The sequence below is a fragment of the Mobula hypostoma genome, chromosome 2 (genome assembly GCF_963921235.1).
Source record: "Mobula hypostoma chromosome 2, sMobHyp1.1, whole genome shotgun sequence".
NCBI lineage: Eukaryota > Metazoa > Chordata > Chondrichthyes > Myliobatiformes > Myliobatidae > Mobula > Mobula hypostoma.
This window is the reverse complement of record NC_086098.1, coordinates 248,555,891-248,578,799: the sequence shown is the minus strand read 5'-3', so window position 1 is coordinate 248,578,799 and position 22,909 is coordinate 248,555,891. Positions and strand designations below refer to the sequence as shown.

Sequence of the window (22,909 nt, the reverse complement as noted above, 5' to 3'; positions counted from 1 at the left end):
TCCAGGTGTTTCGAATACAATTAAGAACGATTGGGAAAGGGAACTTAAGCTTACTTTACCTCCTGAGAAATGGCAAAAAATTTTCCAACTATTTAATTCCTCCTCTATATGTGCTAAACATGCGTTGATACAGTTTAAAGTTGTACACAGGGGCTCATATGTCTAAGGATAAACTAGCTCGTTATTACTCTCATATAAACCCTGTATGTGATCGATGTCATTCTGAGACAGCTCCATTAACTCATATGTTTTGGGCATGCCCTTTGCTGATAGATAGATAGCTAGATATACTTTATTGATCCCGAGGGAAATTGGGTTTCGTTACAGCCGCACCAACCGAGAATAGAGCGTAAATATAGCAATACAAAAACCAAAAACAATCAAACAAAATGCAAACTATGCCAGATGGAAAATAAGTCTACGACCAGTCTATTGGCTCAGGGTAACACTCACAGCACGCTGGAGGAACTCAGCAGGTCAGGCAGCATCCGTGGAAAAGATCGGTCAACGTTTCGTCAGGATTGGTCCAGGGTGTCTGACCCTCCACTAAGTTCGATGGCCACAGGCAGGAACGACCTCCCGTGCCGCCCAGTGTTGTATCTCGGTGGAATGTGGCCGAAGTCCAACAGTAAAAAGTTCAATATCCAGTCTACAAACACGTTCCTCGATCGTAATATGACCCGGATTGCACCATCTGTTGCTAACCAGAGCAGTAAGCACCCAACTCCTTTACGCTTACCACCTCAGAAATATTGGGACGATATCTTTGATATTATTTCAACTGTTTTGAATATTGATCTACAACCTCATCCTATTACTGCCATTTTTGGTTTATCAATGATAGAACGTCATCTGACCCCCTCAGCTTGTCGGATGATTGCTTTTGTTACACTAATGGCTAGAAGATCTATACTATTGAATTGGAAAGAGATTAATCCTCCTACTACATTCATTGGTTTTCTCAAACTATGTCTTGTTTAAATTTAGAAAAAATTAGAAGTGGCATTTATGACCCATCTACTAAATTTGATGAGATTTGGAGACCATTTATTCGATATTTTCACAAGATGTAATTTGACCCTTTCCAATTCTGTTTTGTTACTTCAGTATATGGGGAGAGGAGCGGAAGTAGCAACACTATTGGTTTTATCTGAGGTATCATAATAGCCCTTCCTTTTTCTTTTTTTCCTCTTTAGTTTTCTTCTAGTTTGGTTAGATTAGTTTTTTTTCCCCTAATGGGATATATTTTTTTTTCTTTTTTTGTTTTTTTTATGATAGTTTTGTATTTTCGTGTATATTTTCTCTATATTTTACTGGTAATTTTGCAAGATTTTGGGAGGTTTATTAAATATGTGCCATTTGAGTTTATACTTGTATAAACTAATTATTATCAATATAATCCCAATTACTCACTACTTATTTTTTGTAATGTTTATGATGTTGAAATTAATAAAAAGATTGAAAAAGAAAGATTTAAAAGGTGGGGGGAGGGGATAGAAGCACAAGGTCATAGGTGAAATCCGACGGGGGAGGGATGAAGTAAAGAGCTTGGAAGTTGATTGGTGAAAGAGATACAATCCTGGAGAAGAGGGAGTCTGATAGAAGAGGATAGAAAAGGCCATGGAAGAAAGAAAAAGGGGAAGGAGCACGAGGGACGGGCAAGGAGATAAGGTGACAAAAGGAAAAGGGGATGCGGAATGGTGATGGAGGAGGGATTACCGGAAGTTTGAGAAATCAGTGTTCATGCCAACAGGTTGGAGGCTACCCAGACAGAGTATAAGGTGTTGTTCCTATCTGAGTGTGGCCTCATCACGACAGTGGAGGTAGCCATGGATAGACATATCGGAATGGGAATGGGAAGTGGAATCAAAATGGGTTGCCACTGGGAGATCCCGCTTTTTCTGATGGACGGAATGTATATGCTCGGCTACGGGATCTCCCATCTGTTGGGTCTCAGTGATTTACAGGAGGTCACATCAGGAACACTGGGCACAGTATATGACCCCAACAGACTCACAGGTGAAGTATTGTCTCACCTGGAAGGACTGTTTGGGACCCTGAATGGTAGTGAGGGAGGTGGTGTAGGGGCAGGTGTAGTTCTTGTTCCATCCTGCATTTTTCTTAGCTGCATTGATGACGGCATTGGTGCTGCTTCCTGGACCCATGTGGAATTCATCGACTTCATCCACCCTGCCCTCAAATTCACCTGGTCCATTTCCAACACCTCCCTCCCCTTTCTCGATCTCCCTGTCTCTATATCTGGCGACAGCTTATCTACTGATGTCTATTACAGACCCACAGACTCTCACAGTTACCTGGACTATACCTCCTCCCACCTTGTCCCTTTCTCCCAATTCTTCCACCTCCACGCATCTGCTCTGAGGATGAGGCTTTTCATTCCAGAACGAAGGAGATATCCTCCTCCTTCCTCCACCATCAACATTACCCTCAACTGCATCTCTTTCATTTCACACTCGTCTGCCCTCACTCCATCTTCACATCACCCCACTTCTTGAACTCATCTACTACCCCACAAGCCTCCGCGTCCAGCACATAGTTCTTCAGAACTTCTGCCATCTCCAGCAGGATCCCACCACCTAGCACATCTTTCCCTCTTCCCCCCCCCAACACTGTCTGCTCTCCATAGGGATCGCTCCCTATGTGACTCCCTTGTCCATTTGTCCTTCCCCACTGATCTGCCTCCTGGCACTTATCCTTACAAGCGGAACAAGTGCTACACCTGCCCCTACACCTCCTCCCTCACTACCATTCAGGGCCCCATTCAGCCCTTCCAGGTGAGGCGACGTTTCACCTGTGAGTCTGTTGGAATATACTGTGTCTGGTGCTCCCGACGTGGCTCCTGTATATCGGTGAGACCCGACGTCATTTGGGAGACTGCTTCGCCGAGCACCTATGTTCCATCTGGCAGGAAAAACAGGATCACTCGGTGGCCACTTATTTTAATTCAACCCCATTCCCATTCCGATATGTCTATCCATGGCCTCCTTCACTGTCGTGATGAGGCCACACTCAGTTTGGCGGAACAACGCCTTGTATTCCATCTGGGTAGCCCCCAACCTGATGGCACGAACATGGATTTCTCAAACTTCCAGTAATGCCTCCACCCTTCACCATTCCACATCCTCTTTTCCCTCTCTCACCTGTTTGTCTGTCATGGTAATAATTGAGCTAAACATTGTCTTCCGGGAAGAAAGGTCTGGTGGTGTTTCATTCTGGTTCTCGTTGAGATGAAGGTGAATTGTAAACCAAGCTTGGTTCTGTCATGGCTGGAATGGCTGTGATCAATCTGGATCTACCACCAGAACTTGACGCTCATTAGCTCCCAGTGAGAAGTAGGAAAACGGAGGTCACAATGCGAGTTGTTAAGAAGCAGATGGGTGCAGACTTCAGTTTCCTACTGTCTTGGCAGTATTGTTGGTGCCATTAAATGGCCTTGCCTCTGAAGGAGAGATGTCAGCGTAATGATCCCAATAATAGAACAAAACTGACAGCCGGTTGCTGCTGCACACAGCTCCAACAATCACATGGGTTTCTCCTGGTTTCAATCTCGCTGCTGTCTGTAAGGAGTTTATACTTTCTTGCCATGACCCCATGGGTTTCCTCCGGCTGCTCGGGGTTCCTCCACATTCCAAAGATGTACGGGTTAGTAGGTTAATTGGTGGCAAGGGCTTATTGGGCCATGCTGTATCCCTGAATAAACTATAAAACCCCCAAAGGCGCAAGTTACAACGTAGAAAAGTACTGCATCGGAACACGACCTTCGGTCCATAGTGTTGTGCTACTAATTAAACACCTACCTAAACTAATCCCTTCTGCATGCATGGTGTCCGTATCTTTCTGTCCCCGGCACATTTACAGTCCTATCTAAAAGCCTTTTATATGCCTCTATTGTATTTCCACTGTGATACAACACTTGGCGGCACGGGAGGTCGTTCCTGCCTGTGGCCATCCAACGTGCAGCTCCTCCTGTGGAGGGTCAGACACCCTGAGCCAATAGACTGGTTCTGGACTTATTTTCCATCTGGCATAGTTTGCATTTTGGTGTTTGATTGTTGGGGGTTTTTGTATTGTTATATTTACGTTCTATTCTTGGTTGGTGCGGCTGTAACGAAACCAAATTTCCCTTGGGATTAATGAAATATATCTATCTATCTATCTGCCTCCACTATCACACTGACAGCACATTCCAGGTACCCACTACTGTGTTTTTAAAATGTACTTGCCCCCACACATCTCCTTTCAAGTTGACCTCCTTTCACCTTAAATCCGTGTCTTCTGGAATCAGACAGTTCAACCCTGGGGAAAGAAATGCCACTGTTTAATCTTATCTATGCCTCTCATAATTAGATTAATTAGTTACTGCATATTGCCGCTGGTCTAGGTGGGTGGCAGGAAATTGGCAGGAGGTGGGTGAGTTGGTCGATGTCTGACAGTGAATAGGTTAGAGGGAAATTAGTGGGACTGATGCTCTGAGCACTAGCATAGACTCAATGGGGCAAATGGTCCCCTGTATCTTAAAGAAATGTGCAAGAGAAAGCTTGATTCCAAATAAATGAGCCTAGCTATCATTCCATTGTGTTGTATTCATCATCCTGTGACTAATGATGAAACAATAGCCATTTTCCATTAGAAGCCAGGAGCGGTTGCTTTCCAAGATGTTTATGAGATGGTGATAGCTAAACAAAGCAATTCTGGCCTAAAAATGAGTACTGACTCACATCATGTCTGCCCTTTCACCCTTAACAAGCAGTCACTGTGAAGAATCTATATAGCGTGGCTTGGCTGGAGGTCACTTGCCTGATTTGGAGAATCAACTGAGGTGGATGCAAATTTTGGAGTATTACTTCTTTTGGACTATTTTGAACTATTTCTGTTTTTTTAGGAAAAACTTAACATTTGCTAATTGGAGTTACTGTTCTGAGGTTTGTCATTATTAACTAGAGAAAATCTGCAGATGTTGGAAATCCAAGCAACATACAAAATGCTGGAGGAACTTAGCAGGCCAGGCAGCATCTATGGAAAAACGTATAGTCGATTCTTCGGGCTGAACCCTACGGCAGGACTGGAGAAAAAAATGAGGAGTGGATTTAAAAGTTGGGGGAGGGGAGAGAGAACCACAAGGTGATGGGTGAAACCAGGAGGGGGAGAGCTGAAGTAAAGGGCTGGGACGTTGATTGGTGAAAGGAATACAAGGCTGGAGAAGATAGGAGAGAACAGAAGGCCATGGAAGAAAGAAGAGAGGGGAGGAGCACCAGAGGGAGGCGATGGGCAGGCAAGGAGATGAGGTGAAAGAGGGAAAGGGAGACGGGGAATGGTGAAGGGGATGGCAGGGCCATTACCAGAAGTTCGAGAAATCCTCTGCTGTCATGATGAGGCCACCCTCAGGTTGGAAGAACAACACCTTGTATTCTGTCTGGGTAGCCTCCAACCTGATGGCGTGAACATTGACTTCTCTAACTTCTGGTAATGTCCCCCCTCCCCACCATTCCACATCCTCTTTTCCCTTTCTCACCTTATCTCCTTGCCTGCCCATTGCCTCCCTCTGGTGCTCTCCCCTCCCCCCACTTTTTTCTTCCATGGCCTTGTGTTCTCTCCTATTTTACTCTCCCTTTTCTTTCGCCAGTCAGCTCTTTACTTCATCCCTCCCCCTACCAGTTCCACCTATCACCTTGTGTTTCTCTCTCCTTCCCCCTCCTGGTTCCACCTATCACCTTGTGTTTCTCTCTCCCTCCCCCTACCAGTTCCACCTATCACCTTGTGTTTCTCTTTCCCTCCCCCTCCCGGTTCCACCTAGTGTTTCTCTCTTCCTCCCCCACCTTTTAAATCTACTCCTCATCTTTTTTTCTTCTCCAGTCCTACCGAAGAGTCTTGGCCCAAAATGTTGACTGTATTTTATTTCCATAGATGCTGCCTGGCCTGCTGAGTTCCTGCAGCATTTTGTTTGTTGTCATTAATAATTTTGTTAGATTTCACAAGTCCTGAAGAACCTGAGAGTGAACCTGACCTGCTGAGGTTTTCTGGCATTTTCCATCTCCTGCTTCTGGATCATGTTGGTTCAGTTTTTCTTATTCTGTTGGTATAAGTCCGGTGTGCCAGCCCGGTCCCAGAATGTTATTTAGACCCAGATGCTCCCTGATGGTAACTGCTCCCATTAAGCCATTTCAACTTGTCCTGTCACAGACACTCCTATTGTTCTACACATTACCCCACCTTCTCACCTACTGAAAATTAACCCGTCTTTTCCTTTCCCAGTTCCAACAAAGTTTTGCAGATCTGAAGTGTTGATTGCACTTCCCACAGATGCTTCCTGGCCTGCAATTTTTCCAGCATTGTGCATTTTTATTTCAGACTTCACGCATCTGCAGCTATAGTTGATTTTCATGTACAGCAGACCTGCTTCCCTAATACGCCACCTCAGAATCCCAAGGAGATGAAGACACAAAAAACTGCAGTTGCTGGAATTCAGAGCAACAAAGAATTGGTTGAAATCTCCCTTTCCTCCCATAGATTTTACAATTATTTGTGTTCATACGTTAGTGGGTATGGATATCACTGGCACTGTTATTAATGCCTTCTCAACTATGATTGTTTGTTATGTGCCGTGTCATATAACGTAGGCCCAATTCATCCAGTCAAGGAACAAGGATCAATCTCACTCGCCATATACATTTACATCTATACAAAATCTGCTGAGGTGTGTTGGGCAGGGTATGACATGCAACAAAAAACATTCAATGATTATAATGAATTATATACAACAAAGTTAGAAGTTAAAATATGAATACAGAATAAAATGTGCATAAATACTAGCACATAAACAGCATTCTAAAAAGTGTAAACACTTCATGGGAAAAGGGGTAATAGGGCCACCAAGCTCAACCCATTTGTCCATGTTTGGCCCATATCCCTCTAAACCCTCGTATCCATGCACATACTTATCCAAATGTTTTTTTAACTCTTGTTATTGTACCTCCCTCAACCGTTTTCTCTGGCAGCTCTTTACATATATACATCACCCTCTGAGTGAAGAAGTTGTTCCTCTAGTCCTTTTTAAATATTTCACCTTCACCTTAAACCTATGCCATCTTGTTTTCTATTCCCCTTTGCTGGGAAAACTACTATGTGTGTGTATCTATCTATACTCCTCAATCAATAGACAATAGATGCAGGAATAGGCCATTCGGCCCTTTGAGCCAGCACCGCCATTCACTGTGATCATGGCTGATCATCCACAATCAGTATCCAGTTCCTGCCTTATCCCCATAACCTTTGATTCTGCTATCTTTAAGAGCTCTATCCATCTCTTTCTTGAAAGCATCCAGAGACTTGGCCTCCACAGCCTTCTGGGGCAGAGCATTCCATACATCCACCACTCTCTGGGTGAAAAAGTTTTTCCTCAACTCCGTTCTAAATGGCCTACCCCTTATTCTTAAACTGTGGCCCCTGGTTCTGGACTCACCCATCAGCGGGAACATGCTTCCTGCCTCCAGTGTGTCCAATCCCATAATAATCTTATATGTTTCAATAAGATCCCCTCTCAGCCTTCTAAATTCCAGAGTCTACAAGTCCAGTCGCTCCAATCAGACTCCTGCCTTCCATCCTTTATTACTGATACAGTCTTCCATGACCCTGAGATCCCATTATTATGTTCTATCAGTAGGGCTTCCCCCACCCACCCCAGACGTAACTGTCCACTCAGTTTTTTAAGTGTATAACAGAACTTCCTACTTTAGTAACATCCCACGTAACTGCATATATTAACCCATGCCTTCTGATGAGCCATTAAGCTGAAGCTCAATGTATTTGGTTGACGTGGACCAGTTGGACTGAAGGGACTGTTTCTGTGTTCAATGACTTTATGCCCTCTTAGATCCAATTATCACTATCCAGGGACTTCAACAATTGTTAGTAAAGCAGACTGTTACTGGATTCTTCCATGTTCAAATTGGGTGCAATGTTTCCCAGAGTACAACAGTGACTAGATGTCAAAGATTGGTTGTAAAATTCTTTGGACAGTGAAACATTCTCTGGTCATGACAAACATCATATAATTGCCAAACTAGCCATCCTTCCACAAGCAGTGAGCATTCCCCATGTCACTGGAGCAAACTACTGTTTTTTTTTCAAGAATGGCGTCCACTTGGGAAAGTATGCAAGAACTCAGTTTAATATTTCATCAGAAGCAAGCAATGCAGGGGTTAGTGCTGCTGCCTACGGGTTCCAGTGATGTGGGTTTGACGTTGATCTCTGGTGCTGTCTGTGTGGAGTTCACCCATTCTCCCAATGATTGTGTAGCTTGCCTCCCAGAGGCGTGTGGGTCAATGGTCACTGGAAAAAAAATAATTATTTCCTGATGTAAGCAAATTGTAGAATCTGGAGAAGATGATGGGAATGTAGGGAATATAGGTTCCAAAAAATAAGTGACAATCATTGAAAAATACAGCATGGAAACAGGACCTTTGTCTTACCAAATTCTCACTAACCATCAAAAGGCAATTTTTACACTAATCCCACCCTAACCCATTTTATTCACTCCATATTCCCAAGATCTTCTCCAGCCCTTTCTCCTGAATCTTCCTCTCACATATACTAGGGGCAATTTACAGAGCCTGATTCCGTGCTGTATGTTTTTGAGGTGTAGAGTAAACCAGCCAGAGCACCCCACACGCTCACAGAGAAAATGTGCAAACTCTGCATAGACAGTGAAGGTCAGGATGGAACTGCAAGGCAGCACCTGTGCCCCTATGCAGCTCTATTGCGTCAAGTCTGCCAGCTGTTGATGTGCCGAATGCCCTCCTGGGAAGTGGCTTGGTAGAGGTGCTGGAATGTCAGATTGGATTCTGACTCAAGCAGGCTTGGAGATTTAGGGGAAATGTCAGTTGGTGAGTCAGGCTTGCAGTGAATTGGCCAACATTTGAAGTTCATTCCTCAGAGGAAGCTGGAACAAAATGACTTGGTGATGAGCAGACTGTGGAGGGCAAGGGAGCAGAGAGTTGACCAAATACGAAAACAGACTCGCTGCTCTTCAGCTATTGGGCTTCCTCACTCATTTTCTGGGTGAAGTCAAAGTCAACTTTATTCTCATATGTGCATGTGCAATGAAAAACTTGCCTGGAGCAGCTTCGCTTGCACATAGCTTCAGATAAGCAGCATTTACAAAAAAACATAAACATAAATAAAACAATTTTTGCAAGAAAGAGCAAAATTAAAACTGAAAAAGAAAACGATGTCCATGTAGTCCACAGTGATCAAAGTAGTCACAATGTTGCTAAACTCTTGGTGGTTATGGTTTTGCTGGTTGGTTCAAGAACTGAATAGTTGAAGGGAAGTACCTGGTGATGAACCTGGTGGTGTGGGACTTCAGGTTCTGTACCTCCTGCCCCATGGGAGCTGCAAGAAGATGACATAGCCTGGATAGTGGGGGTCTTTGACGATGGATCTTGTCTCCTTGAGGTACCGCCTCTTGTAGAAACTGCCGATGGTGGAGAGGAATGTGCCCGTGATGTATCGGACACAGTCCACTATCCTCTCACTCATTCGATTTACTGTACCAGACCATCATACAACCAGTCAGGATACTTTCAACAGTACATCTGTAGAAGTTTGTCAGTGTTTGGTGACATTCTGAGCCTCCTTAAGTTTCTGAGAACAAAGATGTAGGTTCACCTTTTCTTGTGATTGCATCCGTGTGCTGTATCCACGAAGTGAAGTTCGCAGTGCAGGATCATTTAATAAGCTCATGACTCACAGGTTGTTTCAGTGACACGCTCTTGTTCCTTCAGGGAACTGTCTCCTTGAAGCCAGTGATTGGTTTATTACTGAGGTACAGTGAAAAGCTTTGTCTGCATGATACCCAGACAGATTCTTCCATATATAAGTGTATTAAAATAATAAGGAAAACAATGCAAAATATAGCATTACAGAATCAGAATCAGGTTCATAATCTCTGACATTTCCAGCAGCATGACAGGGCAAGATGTAAAAATCACCGTGAGTTACAAAAATAAATGGTGCTAAGAAGGAACAATAAGGTAGTGGTCATGGGTTACTGACCCGTTCAGAAATATGATGGCAGAGGGAACAAAGGTGTCCTAAGATGTTGAATGTGGGTCTTCAGGCTCCTGTACCACGTCAGCGGTAGTGACAAGGAGAGGCCATGTCCCAGGTGACGAGGGCACCTTCTTGAGGCACCACAATGGTGGAGGGATTGAACTTGTGGTGGGGCTGGCTGAGCCCCTTTTCAGCCTGTGCGTTGGACCCTCCACACCAGGCAGTGATGCAGCCTTTTGCAATACTCTCCAAGATACATCTGTAGAAATCTGCCAGAATCTTCGGTGCCATACCAACTCTCTAACTCTTAATGGTAACAGAGAAAGTGGATTGCAGCGAGACAAATAAAGTGAGCAGTGATCAGTAGAGATGGATTATAAGGGAAGTGGTTTGGTATACAAGAGAGAAAGAAATAGAAGTTCAAGTGTGCTGTGGCTAGTGTGGAGGGTAATCAGTGGGCAGCTCAGTCAAGGCTGGCATCCATCCTTGCATTGAGGCAGTTCACGTGGCAAAACTGAATGGAAAAAAATGTGTTCGTAGCAGTTCACATTGGACAAGATGGCAAAATTGTAACCAACAATTACGACAGGTAGTAATATTTATTGATGGGAAAAAACAACCCTAACAAGTTTAGGGGATTATTCTGCCCAAGATTAATTTTAAATTGGGATCGTGCTCAGCACTGATATCATAGGCCAGAGAGCCTGTTCCCTTCTCCATCATCCTTGCATGATTACTTGGGAGGCCTGCATTTTCTGGATTGAGACCCATTTTTAATCCTTGGTTGACCCACAGTGTCACCACTGAGCCTGGCCACTGTTACAGCTACCTATACCTGCTGATAACCTGCACAAAATTTAGAATGCATAACTGGATTGGGTGGGCCAGGAGGAGGCCATTCTTCCCCCAAACCAATATTATCATGATCTGCACCTCAGCATTTTCCCTTCTTTCCAACAAATTACCTGGTTACCCCCAACCCAAAAAGAAACCATCAACCTCAGTCTACAGCTCCAGTTGACCTCCAGCCCTCCTTCCCAGCAGACTATCCTGTGTGGACAGGGTTTTGCATTTCCTTTACCATATCTATGAAGAATGGCTTGGCTCTCATTTTAAGGTTTCTTTGTTCTGCACTCCCTTGTAAGGGGAAATAGTTTCTCTCTCAACCCTGTGAGATCCTTTATCTCCCTTAAGCACGTCATTTCAGATCAGAATACAAACCAGGTCTGTGAAATCTGTCCTTGTAACTTAACTCATTGAAGTCCCAGGTCTTTCTTTGTGCTTGATTCATTTCTAAAGGCCAATTACCACAAGATCACAATCACAGAATAAGAGTCCTGACGCACCACCCCTCTCCCCCCCCCGTGACATAGTCCTTGCACATACAAGTCAACAAACCTATATAAAATATCATAAAAAATACAACAACACAGAATATCAGCCCTCACTGTACAAACTCACTGGTTTGATCTCTTTGTTCCCCTCTGATTCCAAATTCCTTGCCATTTAAGAAATGGTTGCCACTTAAGAAATGGGTTCCCAAGCTGAGCTCTATCATGCATCCATATTTAAGAAAAACATTTGATTTTGCATCCCACCCCATGATTTCAAACTTGCAGATCCCCGCTGTCTTTTATTTTAGCCTGAGGTGTGCTGTTGTAGGCAGAATTCTCTGAAGAGAAATGCCTGTGTGTCTCGTGGTTTGTTCTCCAGTACAATAGGGAGAACATGAGGGAAACACGAGGAATTCTGCAGATGCTGGAAATTCAAGCAACACACAGTCCTGACGAAGGGTCTCGGCCCGAAACGTCGACTGTACCTCTTCCTAGAGATGTTGCCTGGCCTGCTGAGAACATGAGGGATATGAAATTCTTGGATCCTCGCTTACTTACTAAATAATGCTTACTTGTCCTGCCTTCAGTGGACCCCAGTCTGTTCCACAGCTTCATTCTTGGCACCAACAATCATTCCATGGTCAAAGTCACTTCGATCACATTTCTTCCCATCCTGATGTTTGGTCTGAACAACAACTGACCCTCTTGACCATTATCTGCATGCGTTTAGTCATAGTCATAGTCATACTTTATTGATCCCGGGGGAAATTGGTTAAGCACTGAGCTGGGGCGACATGATTGATTAGATATTTGCGTTATCGAGCAGTTGTACCTCATAAAGTGGCCACTGAGTGTGTATACCCCGTATAACTTCTTGTCCTTTGAACAAAGTACACAAAATTCTGGGTAAGGCCGCATCAATGGAGTGTACTTTTTGAGCGGAGACCCTTCATAAGTCCTTTAAATCTGTTTTGCCATTCAGTATGTAACATGGCTAAGTTATAGTTAGCGAGGGCACAACATCACCTCACAGAGACTGGTGAGTGTTTCTGGAGCTGGAGGGCTTGAGTTATAAGGAGAGACTGGATATGCAGTGACTGATTGTCAAGGAGTGGAGGAGCATCAGGGTTTATAAGATGGGTAGTCACACTCTTTTTCTCAGGGTAGGAGAATTTAAAACCAGAGGCTGGAGGTTTAAGGTAGGAGAGGGAGGATTTAAAGGGGAACTGTGGGGCAAGTTTTTCACGTGGGTTTATGGAATGAGAAAGTACATGTACTGCTACAATATTTAAAAGACATTTGTACAGGTACATGGATAAAAAAGAGACTTAGAGGAGCATGGACCAAATGCTGGCACATGGTGCTAACTTGGGATGGCACCTTGGTTGGCATGGATGAATGGTTTCTGTGCTGTAAAACTCTTTGTCCCTGTGTCCACAATCCCAGCATTGTCTGATGTCTTTTCTGTCTAGAAATCCTATCATCTCTACAGTCTCCTGTTGTGGGAGTTCGATAGGTTCACCATCCTCTGCAAGATAATGTTGCAGCTCTATAAAACTCTAGTTACACCGAGATTACACCGAGTTAAACTCTAGTTACATCTAGCTTTAGAGAGAGCACAAAGGAGATTTACCAGGATGTTGCCTATATTAGAGACCATGTCTTAGGGGAAAGGTTGAGTGAGGTAGGATTTTTCCTCTTTGGAGTGATGGAGAATGAGTGGGAGATTAGAGTTGTATAGATAATAAGAGAAATAGACAGAGTGGGCAGTCAGCATGTTTTTCCAGGGCAGCATTGGCTAATATGAAAGAGCATACTTTTAAGGTGATTGGAGGAAAGTAGAGTGGAGATGTCAGAGATGGGTTTTTTTTTACAGAGTGGTGGGTGCATGGATTGCTGGTGGTGAAAGTAGATATATTAGGGAAATTTAAGAGACTCTTAGATATGCACATGGGTAAAAGAGAAATGGCAACACTCACAACATGCTGGAGGAACTCAGCAGGTCGGGCAGCATCCGTGGAAACGATCAGTCGACGTTTAGGGCCGGAACCCTTCGTCAGGACCAACGAAGGGTTCTGGCCTGAAACGTTGACTGATTGTTTCCACGGATGCTGCCCGACCTGCTGAGTTCCTCCAACGTGTTGTGAGTGTTGCTTTGACCCCAGCATCTGCAGAGTATTTTGTGTGAAAGAGAAATGGAGTGCTGAGTGAGAGGAAAGGGTTAGACTGATCTTGGAGTGGGGTCAAAGAGCCTGTACTGTGCTGTACTATTCACCCATTCTGATGAAGGGGCTGTGCCCAGGAGGTCACTGTTCATTTTCCTCCAGAGATGCTGCTCGACCTGCCGAGCTTCCCTAGCATGCAGAAGCTGCATTTCCTTAAACTGGTTAATGTTTCTCATTCTTTGAGATTAACCGTAAGAGCACAAGTGTTGGTTTGACACTTACTGACTTGGCATAACATGGGTAGCACCTCCTTCCCTCTTACTGATCAGCAGATACATTATTAGAAATGGCCCAGCCTCGAGCGCTGGGAGGAGGTGGGGAGCATGTGGTTTAATATCTAAAAGCCAGATGCAAGCAAGGAATGTAACAGAGCTTAAGGCATCTAGAGGGAAAATGGGAAGATTGGCACAGCTATCAGAGCAGCCATCTGACAGTTGCAGAGACCCAGGTTCAATCCCAGCAGTGCAGAAAGAATTCAGAAATCAGGTTTATTATCACTGGCGTGTATGATGTGAAATTTGTTGTTTTACAGAAGTAGTGAAGTGCAAAAACTTGAAGTGACTATAAAAACATAAAAGCAAGGATGTACTGCTGAGGCTTTGCAAGTCATTGATCAGACTATTATGATCTATTTTGGGTCCCATATCTAAGGAAGGATGTGCTGGTCCAGAGGAGGTCCACACGAATGATCCCAGGAATGAAAGGCTTAACCTGTTTTATGTCTGGGGGCCTCTACTCGATGGAATCCCGAAGGATCTCATTGAAGCCTAACAGATACTGAAAGACTCGGATAGAGTAAATATGGAGAGGATGTTTCTATCAGTACGAGTGTTCAGGACCAGAAGGCACAGCCTCAGAATAAAGGAATGTCCTTATAGAACAGAGATGAGGAGGAATTTCTTCAGCCGAGGTCTGGTGAATTTGTGGACATCGTTTCCACAGAGGGCTCTGGAGGCCAAATTGATGTGTATTTAAGGAAGAGATTAATAGCTACTTGGTTGGTAAAGGGTTACAGGGCAAAGGCAGGAGAATAGGGATAGAGAAAAAAATTCAGCCACGATTAAATGGCAAAGTAGGGTTGATGCACCAAATGGCCTGATTTTGCTCCTGTATCTTATACTCTGATCTCTGGTGCTGTGTGTGTGGAGTTTATATGTTGTCCCCATCTTGATGTGCTTGGTAAGTGGATTAATCGGCTGCTGTAAATTGCTCCTCCCTTCAGTGTGTGGGTGAGGGGTAGAATTTTGCAGGGTTAGTTGGTGGGAATGTGAAGAGAATAAATTGGGATTATTGTAGGATTTGGGGGGCTGCTGGGTTTTGATGGTCTGAAGGGCCTGATTCAATCCTGTATGTCTGGGTCCACGCTGCCATAAATTACATGAGCAGAAAGAATGACCCCCATCACAAAGTGGGAGACTGCAATTTGACCCTGGGCCTGGGTAACTGTCAGCCTTGAATCTGAACTGGAATCAGGTTTATTTTTGCTGACATATGTTGTGAAGTTTGTTGTTTTGTGACAGCAGTACAGTGAAATACATAAAATACACTATCAATTACAAACAAATAAAAAGTGCAAAAGACGAATAGTAAGTTAGCGATCATGGATTCGTGGACTGTTCAGAAATCTGACGGTGGAGGGGAAGAAGCTGTTCCTAAAATGTTGAGTGTGTGTGTTCACACTTCTGTACCTCCTCCATGGTATTAGTGATGAGAAGAAGGCACATCCGAGATGGTGAGAGTCCTTAATGATGTGGTAGATTACTGACCCTGGCTGAAGCTTTTCTCTTTTTTTTTGTAATTTATTTTTTATTGAAGTTCATCATCAAACAAACATTTCCATAAGATGTATTATAGATACTGATGAAGCTTTTCATTCTTTGAAGTTACACTAATGTCTTTGGAGACAAAATGGAACTTGCTCATAGAAGAATTGGCATTGATTTAGTGAATGGGAATCTAGATGAACACGGAGGAAGAAAGATTAAAAGCACAATCTGATATGGCAGGAGGATGGTGTGTGGCCAATGAATTGACACAGGTTTGTTGGGCTGAATTACTGTTTCTGAGCTGTGGATTCTGTGCAGTTTATGTTTAAAAAATCCCACACTGCTGGTCTATAAAGTCAAAGTCAAGTTGATTGTCATATGCACACGTACATATTTGCATAGGTGCAGTGAAAAACTTTCTTGCAGCAGCATCACAGTCACATAACATTAGATAACCAGAATTCATCAGGAAAATAAAATGTAAACGTAAATTATACTTAATTTTGACAAGAATGAAGAAAAAAATGAAGTTCCTTTTAGTGCAAAGTGATCAAAGTGGTCATAGTGCTGCTAAACTGTAGTGATCAGGGTTGTGCCGGTCTCTTCAAGAACCGAGTGGTTGAAGGGAAGTAGCTGTTCTTGAACTTCAGACTTCTGTACCTCCTGCCCACTGGGAGCTGTGAGTGGAATAGATAATTTATTGAAGCCAGCCGTAGTTCTGAACTGTTGATCCAGAGACACCAGTTTGAAACTAGCACAGGGTTGTGGGAAATTACATTGATGTAACAACATAAATCTGGAATTTTTAACAAAATTCGTGATGGTAACCAGCTAATGATTTGCTGTAACCTATCTGAGCATTAAGGTACTTGAAGGATAGAAATTTTCCATTCTTACCCAATCTGGTTTGTGCAATTCCAGACCCCTCGATTTGGACACGTTGAGAGATGGTCACTAAATACTGAAAATGCCAGAAATGTTCTTAATCTCATGGATGGAATTTCCAGCCCACAGCTGCTAGGTAAATAAGTATTCTGCTCACCACTCAGCGCCCTTAGCACACAGCCTGGGGCTGGGACTTGGAGCTGAGAATGCCATCACGTGGTTGATGTCATGGTCAATGATGTCTTTCCTACTTTACCATATTATGACTTCTGAGATGGAGGATGGGCTGCTTCCACTTAATTTCTATGAAGGGTGCTATCGATCCACAGACTTCCACAAATGAGGCAGAAGGTGGCTGAGTTGGTAGTGTGTGAAGTGGTGGGCTCTTGAAGCTCTCACTACCATTCCAGTTGTGGGCTGGAGATTCCACGGACTCGGTAGGAGTGGAGTGGTACAGCACAGAAACAGGCTCTTCAGCCCATTGTGTGTCTGCCATCCTCCGGCTATCTGCATTACAAATTCTTTTTTCCTCTCTTGGCCTGGAGCCACTTTGCAATGGTGCTTTAGGCGCCCACCTAAATAATATGAAAATTTGAGTCTATCTGTCTCAGTCACATTCAGACAGTGCAGTAAAATGTTGCATTGTTTCAAATGTCTGAATATTTTCCTCCTTGCCCTGTGGTGGGAGTGTGGTGTTGGACGTGAATGGCCAGCCATGCCGAACCAGCAGGGTGGCATTATGTCCAGTCAGCCGGTGTATGATTACATGTGATGTTATTTTCTTTTGACATTGTTGGGGAGTGGATATGAAATGTAACAACCAGAGAACTCCTCTCAAGTGACCTGGGTAGAGGCGAGAGTCATTAACACCCAAAGGAGGGAATGAGAAGCAGTTAGGTTGGCTGTCTGTACAGAGGGACTATGCTTTGGACAGTACAGCACTGTCTCAGTGCTGGGGATCTTTACCTCAGTTGGGCTTGAATTCTCAAGCTGCTGCCTCTGAGGTGATATAGATATAGAGAGATGCAGCTCCTTTGTTTAACTTGACCCATTTACATTAATTCTACATTAGACATTTTCTGTTATTCTCCCCTCATCTCCCTCACTGCCTCAGATCTTCCCCTTCACCCACACGCTTGGAGATAGACAGTGGCCACTTAACCCACTGATCCTGCACGGCATTAGGTTGTGGGAGGAAATTGGAGCACCCAGTGGAAACCCAGTAATTGCTGGCAGAATGTGCAAACTCCATGCACAGAAAGGCAGCAACAGAGGTCGAGACTGAGCCTGGGTCTGTGGAGCCGAGAGGCAGTGGATCTACCCCCCCATCCCCTCATCCCCGTCCGACCGTGCTACCAGACTGCCCAGTGACATTTACTAGTCGGGCAAGTTTTACAAAGCGGGGTTTGGCCTGCATAGGATCACTTGCTCTCACCCAGTACAGGTGAGGGTCATCTCTGGGTTCAGTCCCCACATGGAATGAAATCATTTTGTCCAGCAGTCCATGGGCTGAACTAGGGTTTGGATGCATTGCCTCTTCCTCAGCACCCTTGCTGTCGAGTGAGTGCTACACCAGGGGCAACGTGTCCTTGTTGTCTACAGCCGCTAATGTGGAAACAACGAGCTTATAGGGTTAAGAACGGTGTTTGGTGGGGTGGGGGGGAGTTTAAACCGATACTGAAAGCGTGCTGGTGCCAAACAGGCGCTCCCGCTTGCATGGCAGTGAAAGAGTTAACCCACCCGAAGTCAGGCTTGAGCGGGCGATTGCGTGCATTTCTCCCAGCCTATTTACTCGGGACCGCCAAAAAAGAAGGGGGGGAAGAAAGTTTTTTTGGGAGATTACTATAGGCCTGAGGTTACGACTGGCTGGAACCGGTTCTTTACCTCGGACTGGAAGTCCGCAAGGCATTGTGGTCCACGGGTCCCTCACCGCTCTGTAAACATAAGCGCCTGGCAAGGTGTGCCCGCTTGAAAGGGTTTTGGCCGTCCCTGGAGGGATGGCACAGAATGTGGGGCTGCCCGGCCACTGTAGAGAGGGCTGCATTGAATCACTTCTTTCATTCTTCAAACAGCTGTGGGGAGCAGCAGTACAGGAGAGGGGAGGAGTCTGAGCTGTGAGTATCAAGAAATATGTGTGTATGTGTGTAGGGTTTTATTTTTCAAAATGCTGTGTGGCATTAGGAGCGGTGTGTATGGGGGTGGGGTGAGGGATTTCCTCTCTCCTTGCCCGTCAAAGCAGCCTGTCTGAAATTCCTTTGTCTGAAAACAAACACACACACACACACTCACTCAGACACATATGTGTGTGTGTGTGTGTGTGTGTGTGTGTGAGAGTGTGTGTATATATATATATATATATATATATATATATATATATACACACACACACACTCACACATACAGACACACACACACACACAGTCTCTCTCTCTCTCTCTCTCTCACACACACACACACACACACACACACACACACACACACACACACACACACACGCTGGCCTCTGCAAATTTCTCCCCAGCCCTAGCTCTTGGGAGTCAGGAGCTTATTCTCAGGCAACTGTGAGTGCTGGCTGCCTGCCAGGAGAGCCCTGCTGTCGCAGACTACAAAAGGGTGGTCTGCAGTCTGGAGAAATTACAGGCCATTAAATAAGGAAGTGTGCACGGGCTTCGCAGGAAGCCACAACATTTTGTGTTCACGAGAGAGAGCGTGGCACAGATGAAGGGAGCATGAAGAAATCTCCCCTCCTTTTACCCTCGAGCCGTTCCGATCTGTGCGGATCCAAGCTGTCTGCTCCTGCCGGTATTTATTTTTCTCCTTAACAATTATATACTGATTCCTGGGAATCACCACCACTCAGCACTTCCCCACTTCACGATCCTGGTTGCGCTAAGTTGTTGGTATGAATGCCGCTCATTCATATCATCTCTCGCTCTCTTGCTCTCTCTCTCTCTCTCTCTCTCTCTCTCTCTCACTCTCTCACTCTCTCTCTCACTCTCTCTCTCGCTCGGTCTCTCTCTCTCTCTCTCTCTCCCCCTCGCTCTCTCCACACCACTTCTTTCTTTTCAGCGGGGCAGCAGGCGGCACTCGCTGAGGAACGGGCCAGCCATTCACTTCCACAGCTGCATACCCGAGCTGTGCCCCCGCCCTCACCCCTGCTTGTTAGTCGCCTGCCAGTGCAAGCAGAGCAGCTCTCCCTGAGCAGATGCCTGTAGTCTCCACGCGGGCTTTCCAGCCAGTGAACTGTGTGCTTTCTTGCTGTCAGCTCCGTATCGATTTACAATGCACAGCCTCTCTCCATTCAGTCATTTGACCCTGTACCAGTTCCATGTGCATTAGCTTCTCCAGCTCCTACAATCTGTCTTCCATCAGTCTGCTTCTTTAGTTACTGCCTCCCTGTCTCCCATTTTCTTCACCCCTCCCACTGTTACCAGGGTTCATTGCAGTTCAGCTCTTCTTCCTGCTGAAGAGTTTGTTGCTCCTGCCAGTCTAAGTATTGTCAGCCTGTGTAGTGGTGATGATAGTCACTGTCCGTGACCTCCTCCTTCTGTCAGTCGAGGGGGTGAGGGTAGTATTTGACAGTTAGCAGCACTAACTATTGGATTTCCTAACTTTTATTCAAAAAACCCACTGCTCTCATCTTCCCTAGAGCGAGATAGCTTCTTGCTCCATTCCAAACAGCATGCCTTTCTGTAAAGGTGATCAACAAAGAAAAATGTAGGGGATTTCGGTAATCTGTTATGCTTAGAGCAAGGGGAGACTTAATAGATGACGGGCTGAATAGATGGCAGGTTTTGAAGTAGTAAATGAGTGTTTTCAGTGGATGGAGGGACCCTGATATTAAGAAAATAGAGCTGTACACAGAAACTGGCCCCTTATTCCAAGATGTTGTGTGTTGGACTAATTTCATCCAATCTGCCTACACATGGTCCATTCTCTGCATATTCTTGTGCCTTTTCAAGAGCCTCTTAAACTCCTCTATCGTATCCACCACCCCTGGCAGCACATTCTAATTACTCACCACTCTTGTTCAAAAGAAAAATCTTGCCTGGCATATCTCCTTTAACTTACTCCCTGTCACCTTAACCATGCAATAGTAGACATGTCAATCCTGGGAGAAAGGTAGAGCTCACATGATGGGCATTATTGCGCCTCCCATAAATGAGCTGAGAAATGCAAGTGGCATCATTGGTACAGAAGGTTTTGGCCTGCTGGACTTCATTAGTCAAGGCACAGAGTATGGAAGTTGGGACGTCATGTTGTATTTGTACAAGGTGTTGATGTAGCCACATTTGGAATATAGACAGGGTGAACGAATAGTCTTTTTCCTAAGGATAGGGAATCAAGAATTGCGAGGCACAGGTTTAAGGTGAAAGGGGAGAAATTTAATAGGAACCTGATAAGCAGGGGACTGTCAGAGGAATGAGTATTGTCCTAGAACCTTTGACTGTGGGTTGCAGTCACTCTGAAACAAGAATCAGTTTCTGCCTGCAATCATCTCCTGGATATATTACTAAAACACATTTGAGAATGTACCCTGGCGGAAGCTTCCCACAGCGGTACCGAAGGAGTACTGCACTGATAGTGGGAATGTGAATCAGATTATAGACCTCTCCAGTGGGCATAAAGCTTCCCATAGAGTGAACTGGGAAACATAAAAACCTAATGTGAGAGTTTGCAACCAACTACCTCATTACCAACATCTTAAATCGGTGGTAAGTGGAGTAATCCGCAGAAATGCAGAGCAGACTGGAGATGTGCAGAGCATGGGATGTCAATGTTGTGGAAGGAAGTGCAGTTAGTGCTGTTTGTCTTAGCAGTCCTTGAACCACATCAGCAAATGTCTAGACGCCGTTCCCACGTGTTACAGCACATCACGTTTCACTGTGTCAGATCCCACTCTGGTCACTTCCCAAAGAGCGTTTCAGGAACTGGTGAAAGGCTTAATCTCACAGCACTGCATGGTTTCCATTAAACCTCACTTTGAAATTTGTTCACCCTTCAGTTGCTCACAAAACTCGAGCCGTTAGCCCCCTTTTCCTGCTGCCGCCAACACCCCAGCTCCTCATGGTGTAAAAATGGACTGTTCCTATGTTGTACTATTCTATGTTTTGTTTGACTGGATCAGAATTAGCCTAAATCTGACTGGTCCGGTCTGCAGACCATGGCATCACCCCACAACCCATTCTCTTTCCTACCGGCTTGATCTTCCTAGACCGGGAACGGCTAATTAACTCAACCACCAACAGGTCTTTAGAGACCACAGAAACCCAGAGGCAACCTTCACAGTCAGAGGGGGAAGGTGAAAACTACATTTGGCACCTCATGGAGCCTGTCCCTCAGGGGCCGTGAGGAAGTCATGATCAGATTCCTGGAGCCACAGTTTCGAGTGACGAGGAAGCAGCCTTTTGCCTTCACCATGCAGTGACCCATACTTACCAGCAGCATCATCTGCTTTATCTGTATTGTTCCAAAGTTACAGTCATAAGCAGCAAGTTAGAAACACAGATGAACACACGCTCATGCGCATGCCCACGCACGCAGAAACATGGCTGTGTCCTTTGTACCCTCGTCGTTCCTCTGTATGAATCTAATCCTGAACCTGTCACAAATGATTCATCCATCTGCTTTTTTTTATCGTTTTGCTACGTTCTACAGAATGAAACCTATTTAAAGCATAGATTTTGCTCTTTTTTTTTAAATAGCGCAAAATTGTTACGAGTGGTTGCAGATCATTGGATAAATGTGTTTAGCCCTCTGATTTGCATAAATTGTCCCAACCAAAGCTGTTGTTGCTAAGCAACATCCCGATATGCAATATGGAGAGATCACACCACATTATCTCAATCCTGTCCGTGTTCCAAGTTCCCACAAACCCACATCAATTCAATCATACCACTCTGTTTTACTCTTCCCATATCCCTCTCTCCATCTTGCATTCCTCAATATGCTTTATTTCTTCTCCAACCTCAGCACATCCCAAACCTCTTCATGGTTAGAGTTCATAGCTATGGTCACACATTGAATTCAACAAGATCCTGCAGAGATGCTGTAGTTACTGCGGGCCCAGGGAATAAACTGCGTGAGGATATTCTCCCTCCTCTTCCCGTTCATGACTGTGGACTCTTTTCCACATACCTTTTGAGTGTAGCAGACTGAGGAGTGATCTTACAGAGGTGAGTAAAATCACAAAGGGCAGAGATAGGTTAAATGTACACAGTCCTTCTCCCAGAATTGAGGAATCAAGAACTGGAGGGCATGGGTTTAAGATGAAAGGTGGTTGGGGGGGAGAGATGTAATAGGAACCTGAGGGGCAATCATTTTACACAGAGGGTGGTAGGGTTATAGAATGACCTGCCAGAGGAGGTAGTTACGGCAGATACATTGACAATATTTAGAAGGTACATAGAATAGTATGGCACAGTATGGGCCCTTTAGCCCATGATGTTATGCCAGCATTTTAACCTATTCCATGATTAATCTAACCCCTCTCTCCTACACCACTCCATTTTTCCCAATACACTCAATTTTTCTTACATGCGTGTCCCTATTTAAGAGTCTCTAATCGGCCTCATCACCACCTCAACAGCAAGTTCCAGACTTACCAATCTCAGTGTAAACAATCTAC

General features: G+C 44.7%; 1 protein-coding gene across 9 annotated transcripts in view; it reads left to right on the top strand.

The window, feature by feature from the left end:
• gatad2b (GATA zinc finger domain containing 2B) overlaps positions 1–22,909 on the top strand; it is a 140,099-nt gene that overhangs the window by 47,125 nt on the left and 70,065 nt on the right. For 2 of the 9 annotated variants that reach the window (XM_063041961.1, XM_063041962.1), the window contains exon 1: positions 18,154–18,395. The exons of 4 other annotated variants lie outside the window; for them this stretch is intronic. In XM_063041961.1, coding sequence (XP_062898031.1) covers positions 18,289–18,395 — 107 coding nt within the window. In that variant the 5' untranslated portion in view covers positions 18,154–18,288. Of the gene's footprint in view, positions 1–18,153; positions 18,396–22,909 lie in introns of those variants that run through there. 3 more of the 9 variants (XM_063041960.1, XM_063041958.1, XM_063041959.1) reach the window with 3 other exon arrangements.